Raw genomic sequence first — 17,232 nt, 5'->3', positions numbered from 1 at the left:
ATGGCATCCACAAACAACGGCAACACAATGGTGGCGCATACTACACAAAATAGAAAAACGAAACAGTAGAAAATAAAAGAACAAGAACGAAATTGCTAAACAACATTCAGAAATGAAAAGTTATGAAGTTACGGACACAGCCGGCGACAATGCGACACGGATAGTGAGAGAGACAGAGAGAGGGAGAGAGAGTGGCCCGGAACCCGAACCCGGACACGGCACACGGGGTCGGAGACGGGACCATCGTACTCTCCAATTAGAGTCATTTAAATGATGGCCCGTTGTCAAAGACTGTACGGCTTCGGTGCGTTTAACGGGTCAAAGATCAATAAAGTGGCTGTAAGGAGACCTCCAGAGTGATAGCTATAGAATGGTAATAAAGTATATCTGAATATTTAAGGGGTGCGCAGAAGCGAAGAGCAGCCAAAAGATTGCAAATTGAAGGAAATTCGACGAATGGTCCAAGGCTTGGCAGAAGCATAGAGCTACTAAATTAAATACCAGAAAAATACCAAACATACAATCACAGAAAAATGAGCTGAATAACTACCAGAAAAGTTCTAGAAATTCTAAGAAATACCCTATGTTTTTTGTCTAGATTAATACTAAAAAAATACTGCATAAAATACAAAAGCAATTAAAATAATTTCCACAAAAAAGGGATATGAAATTCCAGAAAATAATGAAAAAATACTCAAGAAAATACTAGGAAAAATAGAAAATATACTAGAATATTAAGAAACATTAATAGATATTAATTATAGAAAAATATTGGAAAAATACCTGAAATTACAAGGCAAAATACTCCAAATACTAGAATTACTACTTTAACTACTTGAAAAATACCAAAGAAAATACCAGACAAAAATACTAGATTTACCCGAATAACACTAGACACAAACGGGACTGATCGTAGAATCATCCTGTCATCATCCCATTAAAAATACTGGCATAAAAATTCCCCGAAAAATACTAGAATAATACCAGATTCACTTGAATACTGAATGCTGAAAGATCGATTTGAGATCTGAGAAAATCTTTGGAATATCCTTCGAATTTCCTTGTATTACAATTTTGTATGCAAGCAAAACCATTCATTCATTCATTCATTCATTCATTCATTTATGCATTCATTCATTCACTCGATGATTGCTTTTCACTCAAGTCGAGACCCCATTCAGCTCCACGGTGCACTGTGTGTGTGTGTGTGTGTGTCACAGGAAATGCGACACTGCGCTGTGCAACACTGGCTGCGCGCCCGCCTCGCGTCTCGAGTGTTTGGGGTTTTAATGTCCTGCCATTTCTTTTCACTTCACTCTTCTGTTCCCGCACCACACTGCAGTTTTAAGTGTCCAAATTGAAATGTATTAGTGCACTCGTATTCGTGGTCGTATTCCGAAGGAGAGGAGTGTGAGTGGGAGTGTCGTCGAGGACATTGTTGCCGGCAGTAAACTCCTGCAAAATACATCAACGGCGAAAGGAGAGAGGGTGCGGGGAGTGCGGAGAGTGCGGGGAGTGCGGGATGTGTGCCATAAATCTCAACGAACGAACGCCTTCGCTCATTCGAAGCAGTAAATGTTCGAAAAGCGACAGCAATTAAAAATGGCAAACACCGAAGTGGCATAAAAAATGGCACTCGCTCCACGCTCCACGCTCCACGCTGCACTCCCTGCGGCGTCTTCTAAGACCACTTAACAGTTCCTTAAGGAACGCCTGCAGCCGCCTGCAACTCTGTTGCCCCGAAATGCCAGTCGTAAAAGGAGATTTACGTGGCCCCTGGACTTAGATGATGACATAATGTCTGGCCGTCTGGCTGTCTGGCTGTCTGGCTGCCTGCAGTGTGGCATTCAAAGTGCAACAGGAGGAGCCGCCGCCGCGCCGTATGGCCAAATGAAAATGTGATCCGATAAACGAAGAAAATCCCACGACTAAAGCCGTGCTTCTCATTAGTGGAAAATTTAGCTGGTTTTGCTTTCGCTGCGGAAATGCGAGAGCCTTCCGAGGATGCAGACTCGCTCTTCCCACAGATTAGTCATCTCATCCGCAAATGAGAAAAGACTGCGATCTAGAGTGGAAAATTGCATTCGCTGCCAGAGGGTCGACCCTCCGACCCTCCGCAATCCCTCGCCGCTTGACCGCAGGAAAAGCGATTAAAATTCAGCACAACATTTACTCAATTTATGGGGCAACATAACTTTCGGAGAAGACTCAATAAAAAATGAGTCGGGGGGCCGTACTTGGAGGTCAGAGGTCGCCAAACGATGGGCTCTCTATAAAATCCCTCAAAATGATTCTATTAAAATGAGATTTGTGCCATTCCAAGCGTAAATCAATCTGCTTTTTCACATCGAAGACAAAATCAGGCATCATCCCCCCCGTCTCCGCCTCTCCGCCCCTCTGCCTCTTCCTGGAAGTGCCGCCCACAGGATAGGTATCGTGTTCGAAAGACAACAATAAAATATTCATTGCTTGTTTATTGAATGTAATTTAACAACAGTTAACCCTCGCCCCACTCCCGCCCACTCTCTGTGAAGAGTGGCGGCCAATCACAGTAAAACCCCCCTAAAGGAGAACCGTAAGCCCCCAGAGAGTGGCAGGTCCCGGCCATCAATCGGTGGTGGGGGGGAGAGGATCTATTACGTGGTATTTAATCAGATTTTTTACGACCGGACCGGAACAATAAAAATGTAAATGGACGCGAAAGGATTGGCCTAGGAGGCCAAGGACCTCCTCCCCCTCCCCGGCCACCGCTAAACTTTTCCGCCCCGTTTAACGTCTGTGCTGCTGCTGGGCGGCCCCTAAGCCCCAAGTCCTTTATTTGTCGGCCAAAACATTGACTTTTATGGCCATAAAAAATATGGTTTTCTGCATATCGGACGGAAAATACAAAAAGGGAAAACTCTCTCTCCCCCACCCCTCTCGCTCTCCCTCTGTGTGTGTCCATCGATTGGCAATTTCTGGCTCTTGACAGCAATTATGTCGAAAGATTTCATTATGCAAAGGGAGAGAACAGTGCCCGCCATCAGTCATCTGACAGGCAGACAGGCAGACAGCCGCTGGACGGATGGACGGCTGCGGCTGACAATATTTCCTAGAAAAAGGTAAATTAATTTCCCTGGGAAAAGCGCGGGGGGGGGGGGGGAAACTTTTATTAGCTTGTTGCGCTATTTGATGCCTGTCATCTGCTCTGGACAGAAGAATCTTCTTCTAGGCATCCTCCTGCCTCCGCCTCAGTCCCATGCACCTGCCACATGCCACACGCCCCACATGCCTCCCTCCCCTATCATAGTCCGTAGAATAATTAATTAATTTTCGCGAAACAGCTGAGAAGAGTATTTGACTGACGAAAATTTTGCAATTAATGTAATTGTATTTGCCCAGCAGCAGCGGCAGCGGCGGCGGCGAAAGTTGAGCTTTTAAAAATTGTAATTACATTGCCAGTCGGCCGCTTCCACGGCTAATTTGCGCCTTCTTCAATCACTGATCCATTGTCTGAGGTGTCCAGCGGGTCCTGAAGGGCTTAAAGGCGCGGCTCAAGGCTTTAAGTTTGTCCCCCCTTTGGGTGGAGCCACTGTCCTCCGAGTGTAGTCGCCGGGGATGCTTGGGTGTTTCGGCTGATGGAACACCGGGCTCCTGATTGCCTTCACCGTCCACAGGCTTTTGGCATTCCATTCCAATCGGATTCAACACAAGATCTATTCTGTGCTTGCCCTGTTTTTCGGGAAATGTAAAATCCATAAATATATCTGTAGCTGCGACTCCGACTCCCAGTTGTTGCCTTGTTTTCACTTTGATTGTTACGTGTTGCCGTTGCCCATTCGGTGCCTGCCTTTGCATGCAGCCAAATTGGATTTTCATGCATACTTGGTCGCACGCGCCCCCAAAAGCCAGCAGCCCCAGCCCCATCCCCAGCCCCAGCCCCAGCCCCAGCCTCCCCGCCAAGTAGATGGCGGAGATTGACGCCGGCGATGGCAATGGCAATGGCAATGGCGATGGCGATGAAGATGAAGACATAAGCTCCAGCCACGCCCAGAGATGTCCCTGCCGCTTCTCGCCTTCTGCTAAACGTTGTTATCCGCCTCATTCTCTGTCGCCTTGTTGTCTCCCTTCGCCCTTCCCCCAGCTCCCATCTCTTCTGCCTTTCTGTGGCTGTGGCTGTGTCTGTTTCGTCCTTTGTCGCATTGTCCTTTTTATTCGGCTTGTGTTTTATATCCTCGTTCCGTGCTCGTTTGTGCGTTCGATTTCCCCGTTCCCCCGTTCCCATTCCCGTTCCCCTTTCCGTTTCCTGTCGCTTTTGGCATAAATTTATTATAAAATAATTTGCATAATTCGTTATTACTCAGCATAAACAAAGTGAAATTAAGACGATTTCTTTTCATGCCTCTCCACTCGACTCGTCGACTCCTCGACTCCTCGACTCGACTCGACGCGAATCCAATCCAAAGGAATCCTTGTCCTCCTCTTGTCCTCCTTTGGCCTGTTCTCTCTCTCTCTGTCTCTTTATTCGGTCTCTATTTTGTCAATGTCATTTGTTCAGTCCTTGCCCCATCCTTCGTGCCTTTTGTGGCACACCTTTGGCCTCTTCGGCCGGCTCTCAGCGCCGCACCACAGCTGCACCTAAGCCCTGGGCCTTAAGCTGGCTTTATATTTATGATTATTGTAAATCTATTTACATGATTTCCCAAAAACCATCCAAAGACCATGTGCCAGGCTCCTACCACTGGAGGGACACGACACTCCCTCTCTGTCTGTGTGTGTGTGTGTGTGTGTGTGTGTGTGTGTGTGTGTGTGTGTGTGTGTGTGTATGAGTTTTCCAATGTTGAATAAATAATGAGGAAAATACCTTCCTTTCTTTCCTATTTGATTTTCCATCGATTCGAGTCCATCCACACAGATATTGGAACCAGGAATATCTCCACCGATTGGAATTCTTTTTGCGTTCTCTGCGCGTTATGCAGCAGCGCCCCTCGGTTGGCTAGGCGTTCGGTATTGTGGTCTCTGCTCCCTTTCTAGTGTCTTTGTGGGAAGTCTAGTAAATTTCTGTGGTATATTTTCTGGTATGTTTCTTATTACTTTAATATGTGGTATTCTTTTGAGTATTTGTATGTGTTTTCTAGTATTTTTCTGGTTTAGTAGCTTTAAATTTTTTCTAGTAATTTTGTGGAAACGTATTTAAATACTATTGTAGTATTTTCTGGTATTTTCCAGTATTTAAATGTACTTTTATAGTATTTTTACGGTATTTTTCAATGCTATCTGTCCCATTATTATCTGTTTATTTTTCTATGATTTGTTTAGTATTTTCCAGTATTTTTCATGTATTTAGTATTTATTTGGTATTTTTTAGTATTTGGTATTTTTCCAGAAAATTTCGCATAATCATATACCCAAGACTCAACGCTAAATATATCGTGAAAATAGTGTTACAAGTGTTTCCGATCACCTTTCGAGACACTTATCGCTCATCTCCCAGCAAACGGCGAAATGTTTGATCTATCGATGAGCCCAGAACTGATTGGATGTTCACTTTGCCAACAGTTTCCACACAGACAGACAGACGGACAGCCGGAGGGACGTACAGTTGTTGCCTCGGTGTCTCGGTGCCGGCCGCTGCCAAGCACTTGACCCATTCGGTCGCCATTTTGTAGACATACACTACTATGCATTCACACACACTGTGGACGAGGAGGAGGAGGAGGAGGAGGAGGAGAATGGGAGGATGTGGGGGATGGCGGAATACATTTTGTAGCTTTTGAATGCTAACTGAGTTTACTTTTCAATTTGATTTGGTTGTCTAAGCAAATAACGTGAGCCAGCTCTCAAGTACAAACAAATGGGTGTACTTACAGTACAGGCGGAGCGGGAGGGGGAGGGGGTGTACGGGTGTACGAGTGTGTGGGTGTAGGAGGGAGATGGGAGATGTGAAATGGACAAAGAAAGCGGCAGCGGATGGATGATACTTTAGATTTTGATGGCCTGTGTGTCTGTGTCTAGGGCATCCTGCGTCTGCGTTCGCTCGTTGCGTCCAATCTCCATACAAAAGCACTATTTATTATGCCAGTAAGTAAATATTATTCACGTTAACTTCTACAAATAGTTGCCGCACTCGCTCTGGACTCCCGGAGGAGGGGCCAGAAGGAGGTGGAACACTCACCATGGATACGGGCCATCCAAGGATGGATCGGCACCGGCATCGCATCCAAGGTACGGACGGCTCTTTGCTCTTGTTGATGCCGGGTCCCGAATCTTGTTGTTCATCCTGTTTGATTCCATCCTCCCGTGTCCGCTCGTATCCACACACACACTGCCTTATTTATTGCCCTCGAAGCTAACTTTTGTTGGAGTGGCACGGGGGCACAGGGGCACGGGAGCAAGGGCCAAAGCATACCATTTCAAGTTCTTTTCAAGCATCTTAAAGGACCTTTCTGCTCCCCTTTTAAAGAATTCTGGGAAGGCAATCAATGTAACATTAATCTGCTTTAAAATATCGTTTCATTTCGATATCAATAATTCGATTAAAGGTCACTCGAGAGGGCTTTGAGCATCGAGTGTCCAATTAGTGGACACTCCTCTCTCTGTCTACCTTGGAGATACATTTACAGTCAATAGAAACGATTACTGACCCCGATAGCTTTCTATCGATTGCTTGCCCGATAAACTCGATAGAACCAAAGGATTTCCCTGTAGCTCCTGCACCAGCGTCCACTTTGAAATGCCATTTCCGAAACGAATCACACGAATTTGTGCGTCTCTTAATTCGTTTTGTGAGATCGTCTTTCCCCGGGGGAAAGCGTCAAAGGCAAAAGAAGGCCGCGGATTTGGTTTGGTCTTTGGTCAAGTTGATTTCGGGCCGCGGCGATGGCGGTTCCAATGGTGGCCACTTCATGGAATTCATAAGGCAAATATGCTAAAAATGTTCAAACAAAAAGTTCCGAAATTCGTTTTGTACATAAAGCAAAGCAAAGCAAAGCAAGGCAAGGACCTCGCCAGTCCAGGCAAGGCCATTCCTCGGAAAAAGGAGGAAAAATTGTTAAAGCGGCTAATAAAATTTTGCTCATTAAAGGAAAGCCAACTTGCCTTTTGGCTAAAACGCAATAAAGGTTAAAGCACGGAACAGAGCGCCAGAGAAGAGAGAGAGAGAGAGAGAGCCGAGGAAAGCCACCCACGGATTTGTAGCCGACGGCGGTGGGTCCACACACAGCAGAGAAAAAGACGACCCCAGCGCGAGAGGGTGGCAGGGGGGCTGGGGGGCTCGATGGATGGTAAAAAGAGGGAAAATCAAAGACAAGTGGAGACCGCAGTCGGGCCACAAAAGAAGAATCAAGAGTTCAAAAGTGGATACAATGTGACCGAGTGCCAGAGTGCGAGTGCGAGTGCGAGTGCCAGAGCAGAGTGTGTGCGCTGCCCTGAAAGGCGAATGTGGATGTGGATGTGGATGAGGAGCCACTGGTGAATGTCCTTGCCATGGCTGAGGCTGGGACTGTGGCTGGGACTGTGGCTGCTGCACACATGTTGCCATGAATACGAATTGCATTTTCCGTGGCTGACTAGGCCTCTCCTGCAACTTACAGACAGAACAGAACAGAACAGAACAGAAAGTCAAGTTGAAAGACGAGGCCTGGTCTGGTCCCCCATTTGAGGGTCAACTGTTGGTCAACATCCATGGAGAGCCCCACTCTAGAGGGGTTCGGGTTGGGGTTGGGCTTTTCCAGGACAAGATTATTTAACCAGCGGCAACATCCACACAGAGAGAGAGGGAGAGAGCCAAAGCCAGGGCCAGTGCCAGTGCCAGTGCCAGGCAAACAAGTGCGAGAAAAAGCCAAAGAAAATGTTAATGGTTAGACTTCTGTCTCCTTCCAGCTGTCTCTCTCACTCTCCCTCCCCCTCTCTCTCTCTCTCATGCAGAGAGTATGTTTACTGCTGGAGGCAAAGTTTTAATAAAGACAAGGACAAGAGCGTTCAACAATTTAGGCGCAAAACACAGCAACAGAACAAACATTTTCCAGCCTGAAAATAAAAAGCCACAGAGAAAATACAGGAAAATGATTCGGTAATACGAAGTATATAATACCCGTTAAAGATCCAATGTTTCCATGGAAGATACACGTACATAAACGAGATATATGTATCTACGAGATATACTGATGAACATGTGGTCATATTTAGCACAGTAAATAGCCTATAAGGATAGTATTTTGATGGGACTAGGGCTGGTATTATTCATCCCTTTTTTCTGCTCTTTTTCTAGTATAATTTGCCATTTTTTCTAGTATTTTCTGCTATTTTTCCTGGAATTTAACTGTATTTGTCCGCTATTGTTTTTTTATATTTTCTCAATTTATTTACTGGTGATTTTTGTAGTATTTATCTGGTATTTATACAAGTATTTATCTGATTTTCTTGCTTTTCTACGATTTTCTGATATTTGGTCTAGTGTTTATCTGGTATTTTTACTAGTACTTATTTTGTATTGTTATTAGTATTTATTTGGTATTTGTACAAGTATCTATCCGGTATTTTTACTAGTATTTTCTGGTATTTTCACTAGTATTTATCAGGTATTTTTACTAGTATTTTCTGGTATTTTTACTAGTACTTATTTTGTATTTCTACTAGTATTTATTTGGTACATTTACTAGTATTTTCTGGTATTGTCTTACTAGTATTTATCTGGTATTTTCACAAGTATTTATCTTGTATTTTTACTAGTATTTTGTGGTATTTTTACTAGTATTTATATGGTAATTTTACTAGGATTTTCTGGTATTTGTAGTATTTTTTTAATACGTCAATGCTTACAGAAATATACATATTTTAAAAACGATTTTGCCTTCAAACCATTAATGATACAGTGGCTGGATATTGGTCTTCAATCTGCTACGATGTTTCTAAAGCTTTTTCAATTAAAGAAAGTCTCCGCCTAAAGAACCCTCTGAAAGAGTATGTGCTACAATAAAAGCAACCGAAAGCAGATAAGCCCACACACACAGAGTGAGAGAGAGATAAGTATGCATGTGTGGTGTATCTTTTGAAAGTGCAAGTGGAAACGACGCGGTGGCGGAGGAGGAGGAGTAGGAGGCGGGCTAAAAAAAAAGTCAAGTGAAAACCAGAAGCAAGGACCATGAAAGTAACGAATCTTCTGTCTAATGAGACCATCCAAGCGGTTCTTTGTGTGCGAACACCCCCACCATTCCAAAAAGGGGGAGGAAAAGATACGATGTGTGGGTGGGTGGGTGTTTTCGAATGAATTCACTCACAAAATATGCAGAACCAACAAAGCCAACAATGCATCTTCTTTCCCATTTCCCATTCAATTATCTCATAATTGAGGTGGTCCCCCCACCCCCGCCCCACAGGCACGTCTCTGACACACACGCACACGCACACACAAGAGGAAATTATGTTTAATTTAATAATCAAAAAACAAACAAAGAAAAACAACAAAAATTGTAGCCCAAAAGTGGAAGGAGCTCCCTTTTTGATGTACTTCAAGGACAAAATGTTGAAGATTATGGATAGAAGACTTGAAAAGAGTTGCTATTGATTTGCTATGGGACGTGACGATGGAAGGTTTAAACTGGAACAGAAAATAGTAGTAAACTCTAGATATATTACCTCTCCAATCCGAAAGATACTTAAGCACTTTTATCTCATATCATCTCATGTGAATCTCGAGCAAATCGAATGAGGAATAGAGACATTCTTTTGGGGGTAACTACCCAATAAAAACTGTCTTAAGAAAAGTATCTCAGCGATGTAAACAGAAGTATCTACGGGAGTTATTTAGTTTATTCGATGAAATCGAGTAGATCGAGTGCTTTAAAATATGGACGGACTGCAGGGGGGGCATAAAATACTTGCCATATCGAACACCAAATCCAATCCGCGATTCACTTTGGTTCCAATGTGTGTGTGTGTGTCAATCACTAATGATAATGAATGTATTCATTGTACTCAGAGGTTTGTCATCCGCTTGTTGTTTGCTTTGTGGCAGAAGATTAGCCGCCTCTCAAATTATTCAAATCGATTCCTTGTTGTGGTCAAACAAGGGACGGCCGGGGGCGTGGCCATGTGGGTGACAAATTTCGTTGAAAAATTTATGAGCAGCGACAGAGCAGAGAGCATGCGAGATGGGGTGGGCGGGTGGACGGATAGATATGGTAATGCATCAACTCTCATTTATAAATCATACAAATCACACAGAACACACACAAATGCACACATAGATGGCAAATTATGTATATATCAAAGGCCTGTCGAAGGGACAGATATATGTGCTATGTAGTCCTGGGAAAAGGATGTATGTAGGTGACACGCGCGAATGAATTTTCTGCTGGCGTATGAAATTTGTACACAGAGACGTGACTGTATAGGTGGATGGGCTGCTGTGTGTGTGTGTGTGTTTGTGCCTACGTCAGCAGCTGACCAGCAGCGAAGGAAAACTAGACACAAAGCAGGGGAAAAGCGGAAGGACAGCGAAGGCCTCAAAGTCAAAGTCAAAGGCAAACACGGCACAAAGAAGGACAACAACAACCTGCTGCTGTCCGCCGCAGGACCTTGGACAGGACCTAATTGCTATGAGGCTCGCGTTTTCTCGCCGCTCGAAGGAAACGAAGAAAGCGCCGGAATAGATGGTGCGATGGTGAGATGCTGGCAGTCAAAGAAAGATGTCGGAGCGACAGCGAAAAGGTTTTGAATAAAACGAACGAAATTAAAACGGAAATTAAGCGCAAAATGAGCAACAGCCGAAGAAAAAGAGGAAACTGGAGCAGGAGGAGCAGAGGGAGGACCACCATGAAGTTGTCTAAAATCCAAGATGCGGGACCCAAAAAACACAGCAATAGGCTTTGGTTTCCTCCAAGTCGGTGTGGGGAGTGCTCTATTCCAAGCTCTTGTTCTTCCTTCCCGGACGCGATAAATGGAGGGGCTGTACGCGCGTCGTGCAGCTGAACCCCTCGGTTGATGGGCTGCGTTTTTTGCCTGGCAATTCTCGCGTAGGAAGCAATAAATTCTCGACCTTTCCAACAGGTCGGGCACTTTATTTTCTTAGTTTTCGGTATTTCTTTTAGTATTTTATGGTATTTTTATAGCATATTTTTGGTTATTGTATAGATTTCGCGTATTTTTATGGTGTATTTTTGTCAAGTAGTTTTTCTGGTATTTTTTCTGGTATTTAATGTTGGTTTCTTCTACTCTTCTTTTAAATATTTTTCAGCTTAGTGCATAATTTTTGTGCATATTTTCTGGTATTTATTCTAGACGTTTTTATGGTATTTTTATAGCATATTTTTGGTTATTTCATAGACTTCGCGTATGTGTATAGTTTCTATTCAAGAATCTTTTCTAGTATTTTTTCTAGTATTTTCTGGTGTTTTTTTCTAGTCTTCTTTTAAGTATTTTTCTGGTATGTGTATAGTTTTTGTGCATATGTTATGGAATTTATTTTAAAATTTTTCTGTTATTTATTCTGGTATTTTTTTTTGTATTTTCTGCTCGCTTGAACAGAGATGAGCAAACCCCGCCAACTTTCGAATAGTCCTGTCATCTGCTTTTGAAAATATAGATAAAAACGCTGCCCGTCATAAGCATAAGTTCGAGAACTAAACAGCGCCTAAGCTGCCGTCAAAGGCCTGAGCCACAGACGACAGGTGTCCTTCTAACAAAACTAAACATCCACTTAAAAATGATGAAACCTTTCGCTGAAAGGGTACACAGCACAAAGACAGAGAGCAGAGCAGAAGAGAAAGAGAGAGGGAGAGGGGGAGGGGGAGTAAAAGGCAAAGCAAATTAAAATGCCAGGAGGAAAAGGTGCAAAAAAACGTAACCACAGAAGTGTCTGCGGGTAGGAAAGGAAAGTTTTCCCCCCCGCCCCTCGTGAATAACGTAAAAAGTTCCGTGGAAAAGGTGGAAATGGTGGAGTGGCAAAGACGATGGCGACGGCGAATCGCGTTTCGCAACTAATTCAAGAGCGTGTTAAAGACGAAAGCTCATTAATATGCGAGAGACGAAACTGCCGGCTGCCGGCTGCCGTGACAAAGGAGGCAAGAAAACCCCCACACACGCCCACAAAAGGGACACACAAGGGTTAAGGAGGGCCACGGAAAGAAATCCAGAAAGGTGCCACGGCACCAGGTAAGGCGTGCGGAAAAAGTCTATACGGAATGTGGACGACAGAATAATGTAGAAAATTAAAAACAAATTTGAAATCCACTCGTTGTGCAGGTCCTTTTGCGTGTCCTTGCCGCATGTCCGCAAATGAGGCTAATAAGCGGAACGGCCGAGCCCTCACCTCTCTCGATGAAGATGAGAATGAACTTTTATGCAATTTGGGGGCTAATTCGCTAAGGAATGGAGGAGCAGAAGGAGCAGCAGAAGGAATACTTTAAAGGGGAAAAGGAGAGTGCTCAGAGAGTTGGGGCTTTCTCTCTCTCGCTCTCGCTCTCGAATTTGTCTTTGATTTTCGATTGTCTTTCGGCCAATAATGAATTTGCGCCCTGGAGACCGCCCGACGAGTACAATTGAAAGCTAATTGAGGGCAGTTTTTGGATGCCTTGCGACCTTTGACCTTTCCCTTTGCCTTGAGATTTTCCGTCAGTTGTCAGCGATGTCGGTGTGTCGGGGCCCTCGTCGTTTCGCAAACTAATCAGAAAACGTTGTAGGCCATTCGCTGTTGTCATTTACCATAACGACACACAGATACAGATACAGACAGAAGATACAGATACAGATACACCCACACGTTGACATTGATTTTTGTATGCATATGTAATTTAGTTTTTGTTATGTTTTCGTCGTCTGTTGGATACTGGGATTCTTGGATTCGATTCCCGTTTCGTTTCCATTTTTGCTTTTCAATTCAATTCCATTTGGGGCTCCACTCTCCGTTCTCCGCTCTCCGCCCTTGTGCTCCCTTTTTGTCTTTTGTCCTCGCTTTGGGAAAATATTGACTGACATTGATTATACACACTCCGGCCGTGCCCCGCCCCCCGCCCCCCCACCACCTTGCAGAGAGACGCATGGACATGGGGCTTGTGTAGCCCCAAGATGATGATGATGCCTGGCATAAACAGACAGACAGACAGACAGACAGTTTTTTCTTCCTCTTCTTGTATTATGCTGTGTTATGGCATTGGGCTCCTCCTCTCCTCCTTTGCTGCTCTGCTGCCTTGCTGCATGTCCTGCGTGTCCTGCTGTCCGGTTAACTTTAACAGTCAAGGACTTTGTTGTCCGAAATGTTGATTTTTGTTGATTTTTGTTGATTTGGCTTAGTGGCTGCCACTCACATCACATGGCCCATGGGGGCAGGCCACCCCTCCCCCCTCACACACACACACACAGCATTGAAAGGACATGCACAAGGCATCGATTACCCCTAGCAGGAGCAGCAGAAGCAGCGGCAGCAGGTCCTCTGGCTCTTCGAAAAATGTTCTAAAAGCAACTAAACTGCTGATGAAATGGATTGTCATGTGCGTTTCAATTTCCGCCAATGACATTCCTCCACACACACACACACACACACACACACACACACGCACACACACACACAGACACAGACTGAGGCTCTTCCTTTCGCTCTGTGAAAAGTTTTCACAAAGTTTTCCTTTGGCGGCGACGGCCATTAAGTGCCATTTCCATGGGCGCTGGAGCGGAGTGCGTGTGTGGGGGTAGGGGGGTTTGGGGGTAGGGGGTAGGGGGTGTGTGCCCCCTAAAGGAGGTAGGCGTGGCCTGGGGCGTACTCCAATGAAAAGGATAATCAATGGGTGATGTCCGTTCGCTCTCTCGATGATGATTGATGCAGGTCTAAGGTCTAAGGTCTAAGCAACATCCCAGGGAAGGCCCTGCCCTGTCTGTCACTCCATTCCAGTGGAGACCTGCCACAGTTCAAACTATCAGCACAAGCAAACAAATCTGTTCCACAAAATGTCGTTTGATCGGAATTTGAACAGCTCTCAAGAGCCCACGGCTGCGGCCACGAGCGACACTCGGGAGGAGAGTCTAGAGGAGGATCTGGTGCACATTCGCGTGCAGCAGCGCAGCAGCAGCCGCAAGACGATCACCACCGTCCAGGGCCTGGCCGCGGAATTTGACCTCAAGAAGATCGCGCGCGCCTGCCGCAAGGAGTTCGCGTGCAACGGCACCGTCACCGAGCACCCCGAGCAGGGGCTGGTCATCCATCTGGAGGGGGACCAGCGCGAGAACGTCCGCCAGTGGCTGATCAAGACGGACCTCTGCAAGCCCGACCAGCTGAAGGTGCACTGAATGGGTCCCCAGGCCCTTGAACGTCTCCCCTTCGAGGCTCTTCTTGTTTTGTTCGTTCTTTGCTCCTTGAATCCACGCAACCCACGAAACCTACGAAACCCACACACCCACAATCCCACATCTACTTCTGCAAGAGAACCATTGAATGGAAATTGACAGCCGTGTTGGAAAAATGAAATTAAATGTTAAATGCAATACAAAAAGGAATACCGAAAGAGAGAGAGAGGGGATATTTATGGGAAAGGCCTGTTCTAGAATATTTTGAAAGGCATTCGAATCATTTTCAATGATATTTGGGGGTCTCCCACTGCTGAGACCTTGAAATCAGAGCCCTCTATGTGATCTGGCAGTGAGGTAGGATCTTGTACAATTTCGTATTCCATAATTATCGCTAGACCTACGCAAAGGATACGTTTTTGTGGGGTGGATGCCTACATTGGTGTTATCTTCGGACTGCATTGGTCAGGTGTGTTCTCTTGTGGGCTACAGATCCTTGTTTGCACCCGAACAGTCATAACTTGTCTGCTTTGTGTGATTTCTTTGGAGATCAGGCAAGGCTGAAGAGAAGGGAGACACAGGGAAAGCCCTGCTTCCCCTGGTATATGTGTATCAGGGGTAGTTGGGGTAGTTGAATCTCGCCTTGGGCCAGTCTCGTGGATCTTTTTGGAACCCCAAACCATGCGAAAAGGACCGGGAAAGTGCCCTGCAATCGTATAGGGATCTTGGTCTTAGTTTTCTTTCATGTCTGTTGCCTCTTCCTGTCGATCGCAGAACGAATCGTATCGGTCGGGGTTGATATCGGGCAATCGGTTGGGGTATTATGGGTTGGGTTAGAGTACTAAGGTGTTGCCTTACAGCTTAATTATTTTGTTGTCTATTTTTTTGCGATAAATAATCTCGTTTTTTCCATTATTTCACTTCAAAAATAAATAAAAAATTAGAAATGAAACGAAAAGGCTAGGGGAATTCTGTGGCTGCTAGAAAACGTTTAAAATATGCCAAAACTCCTCGGAGAAGGATACATACATATATCCTCTTTCTCTTTCTCTATTTGTCTCCCAATACAAGGTCTCTCTCTCTTTGAAGAATGAGGAGAGAGGAGGGACTGGGGAGTGGGAAACGCGACCACAAAACTTTCGGTGTACTTTTGCACTTGAAATGACCGTTGGAGGGGGCGGAAGAGGGTGATGATGATGGGAATGGCTGCAAGGACCACCAGGACGACCATTAGACAGTGCTACAGTGGGATGTTTAACTATTTTGTTTATGAAAATTACACGCATTCAAGCGACGGCACTCGATTCGCTTCCTTTGGCTGCTTCCTGCCTCTCGAGATGACCTCAACTTAAACTCCAGCTTGGTCTCCCAGGAGGGGGGAGGGGGGATGGTGTCCCTGCCACTCCCAGTCGGAACTGCCATTCGAGGCATTGCATCGACTCCTGGCGACTGCTTCGACGACTTCCGGATGTGTGCGGCGGATTGGGGAATGGGAATGGCCATGGAAATGGGAATAGCGGTGCTCCTCTTGACTAACGGCAGTTTCAGTTTCCCAAAAGAAAAAAAACGAAGGGGGAGGAGGAGGGGGAGGGGGAGGAGGAGGAGGAGGAGGAGGAGGAGGAGGAGGAGGAGGAGACTGGACAAAGAGCATACAAAAAGAAGTAAAAGAAAACAAAAGGAATAGCGGGTGTACGCCACGCCACGCCACGCCTCTGCCCCCCCCGCCCACGCTCCATTCGGCAACTTTTGCCTCGCCTTTCCCTGTGTGTGTGTGTCCCTGTGTGCGGGTGTGTGTGTGTGTGTGTGTGTTTGCACCGTTAGAAAAGCGCGCAAAAGTAAAGTTTTTGCTTTGCAAACAACAACCAATAAAACTTTAAGCAATCTTCCACAGCTCCACAGTGGCACGGATGGGTGGAAAGGAGGGGGGGGGGGAATGCCTTGCATACGCTACGGCTTTTTCCTTGCGGCGGCAGAGGCGTCGGCAGAGGAGGCGGCGGGTGCTTCCTTTTTGCTCCATTTTTGCTTTCATTTCCAGTTTCCTTTTCATTTCTGTTTTTGTTTGTTTTTTTTTCTCTTAAATTTATTTTCACGGCAGTTTCAATTCGTTTTTCCGTTGTCTCTTCCCCTCCCCCTACCCCCTCTCCAGGTATGAGGGCACATGTGGGCGTGGAAAGAAGCCCTTGGGTGGACGAGGAAGCTGTAGTAGCGGCATTTTTGGTGGGTTCCCCGAACAGATGTTTGCAGGGGGAAACGGCATCGAACAGGTCTCATCGAGTATGATCGAACGCCGCAGTGCTCCGGCCTGGAAGACCGAACGGGGGACCCTTCAGGGTCCGGGGATCCAGGGATGTCCAAAGGCGCCTCTAGGGTATCCACTGCTTCGTGTCTCTTAGCCGGAAGCTTCTCTCTCTCTCTCTCTCTCTCTCCTTCTGGGTTTCTGTCCTTTTTGGCCATCGGTGTCGGGCTGTCGGTGGAAGTGTCGCCATCGTTTCTGGCAATCTGCATGCCAAAAGGCGCCTGCTGCCGCACCACCGCCCGGTGCCACACTGCCCCTCTTATGGCTTCCTCCGCTTCCCCTGCAATTCGATAAGAGCAACAACATTTTAAATTTATTTTTAAATTTTTGCAACAACTTTTTTGGCAGAATGTTTGCCCAATGTTTTCGATATGTGTGATGTGGGGCGGGGTGGTGCGGGGTGGTGCGGGGGAGTGTGCATATGCCTGTGTGTGTGGGGGGGGGGGGGATGGGGACTCTGTGTGTGCTGCAATTTGGGCTTGTTGCAGCCTGGCACTGCCTTCAACCTTTCAAAGGAGAGGACTACTAAAGAGCACTTACCATAGACCACACACACACACACACACACACACACACACATACTGGCGGAACAGATGGAACGTAACGTAAAAGGAACAGAGGAAAAAGAGCGGCAGACAGTGCGCCTCGAAAGCATAAGGATAGAACAAACGAGCAGCCTA

The 17,232-nt window shown here is 45.8% G+C and overlaps 2 protein-coding genes across 2 annotated transcripts; both read left to right on the top strand.

Annotated features, from left to right (window-relative positions):
- The first annotated feature begins 13,850 nt into the window (after positions 1 to 13,850).
- LOC108165169 (eukaryotic translation initiation factor eIF1-like) lies at positions 13,851 to 14,489 on the top strand. The gene has a single exon (XM_017301242.2). It carries the CDS (start codon positions 13,921 to 13,923, stop codon positions 14,257 to 14,259), a length of 339 nt encoding a protein of 112 aa, XP_017156731.1. The 5' UTR covers positions 13,851 to 13,920; the 3' UTR covers positions 14,260 to 14,489.
- LOC117191225 (eukaryotic translation initiation factor eIF1-like) lies at positions 13,921 to 14,259 on the top strand. The gene has a single exon (XM_033396147.1). It carries the CDS (start codon positions 13,921 to 13,923, stop codon positions 14,257 to 14,259), a length of 339 nt encoding a protein of 112 aa, XP_033252038.1.
- Positions 14,490 to 17,232: the final 2,743 nt, after the last annotated feature.

Source organism: Drosophila miranda, chromosome XL, assembly GCF_003369915.1.
Source record: "Drosophila miranda strain MSH22 chromosome XL, D.miranda_PacBio2.1, whole genome shotgun sequence".
NCBI classification, from domain to species: Eukaryota; Metazoa; Arthropoda; class Insecta; order Diptera; family Drosophilidae; genus Drosophila; species Drosophila miranda.
The sequence above is the reverse complement of the archived record's forward strand: the minus strand, read 5'-3'. Positions and strand labels throughout refer to the sequence as shown.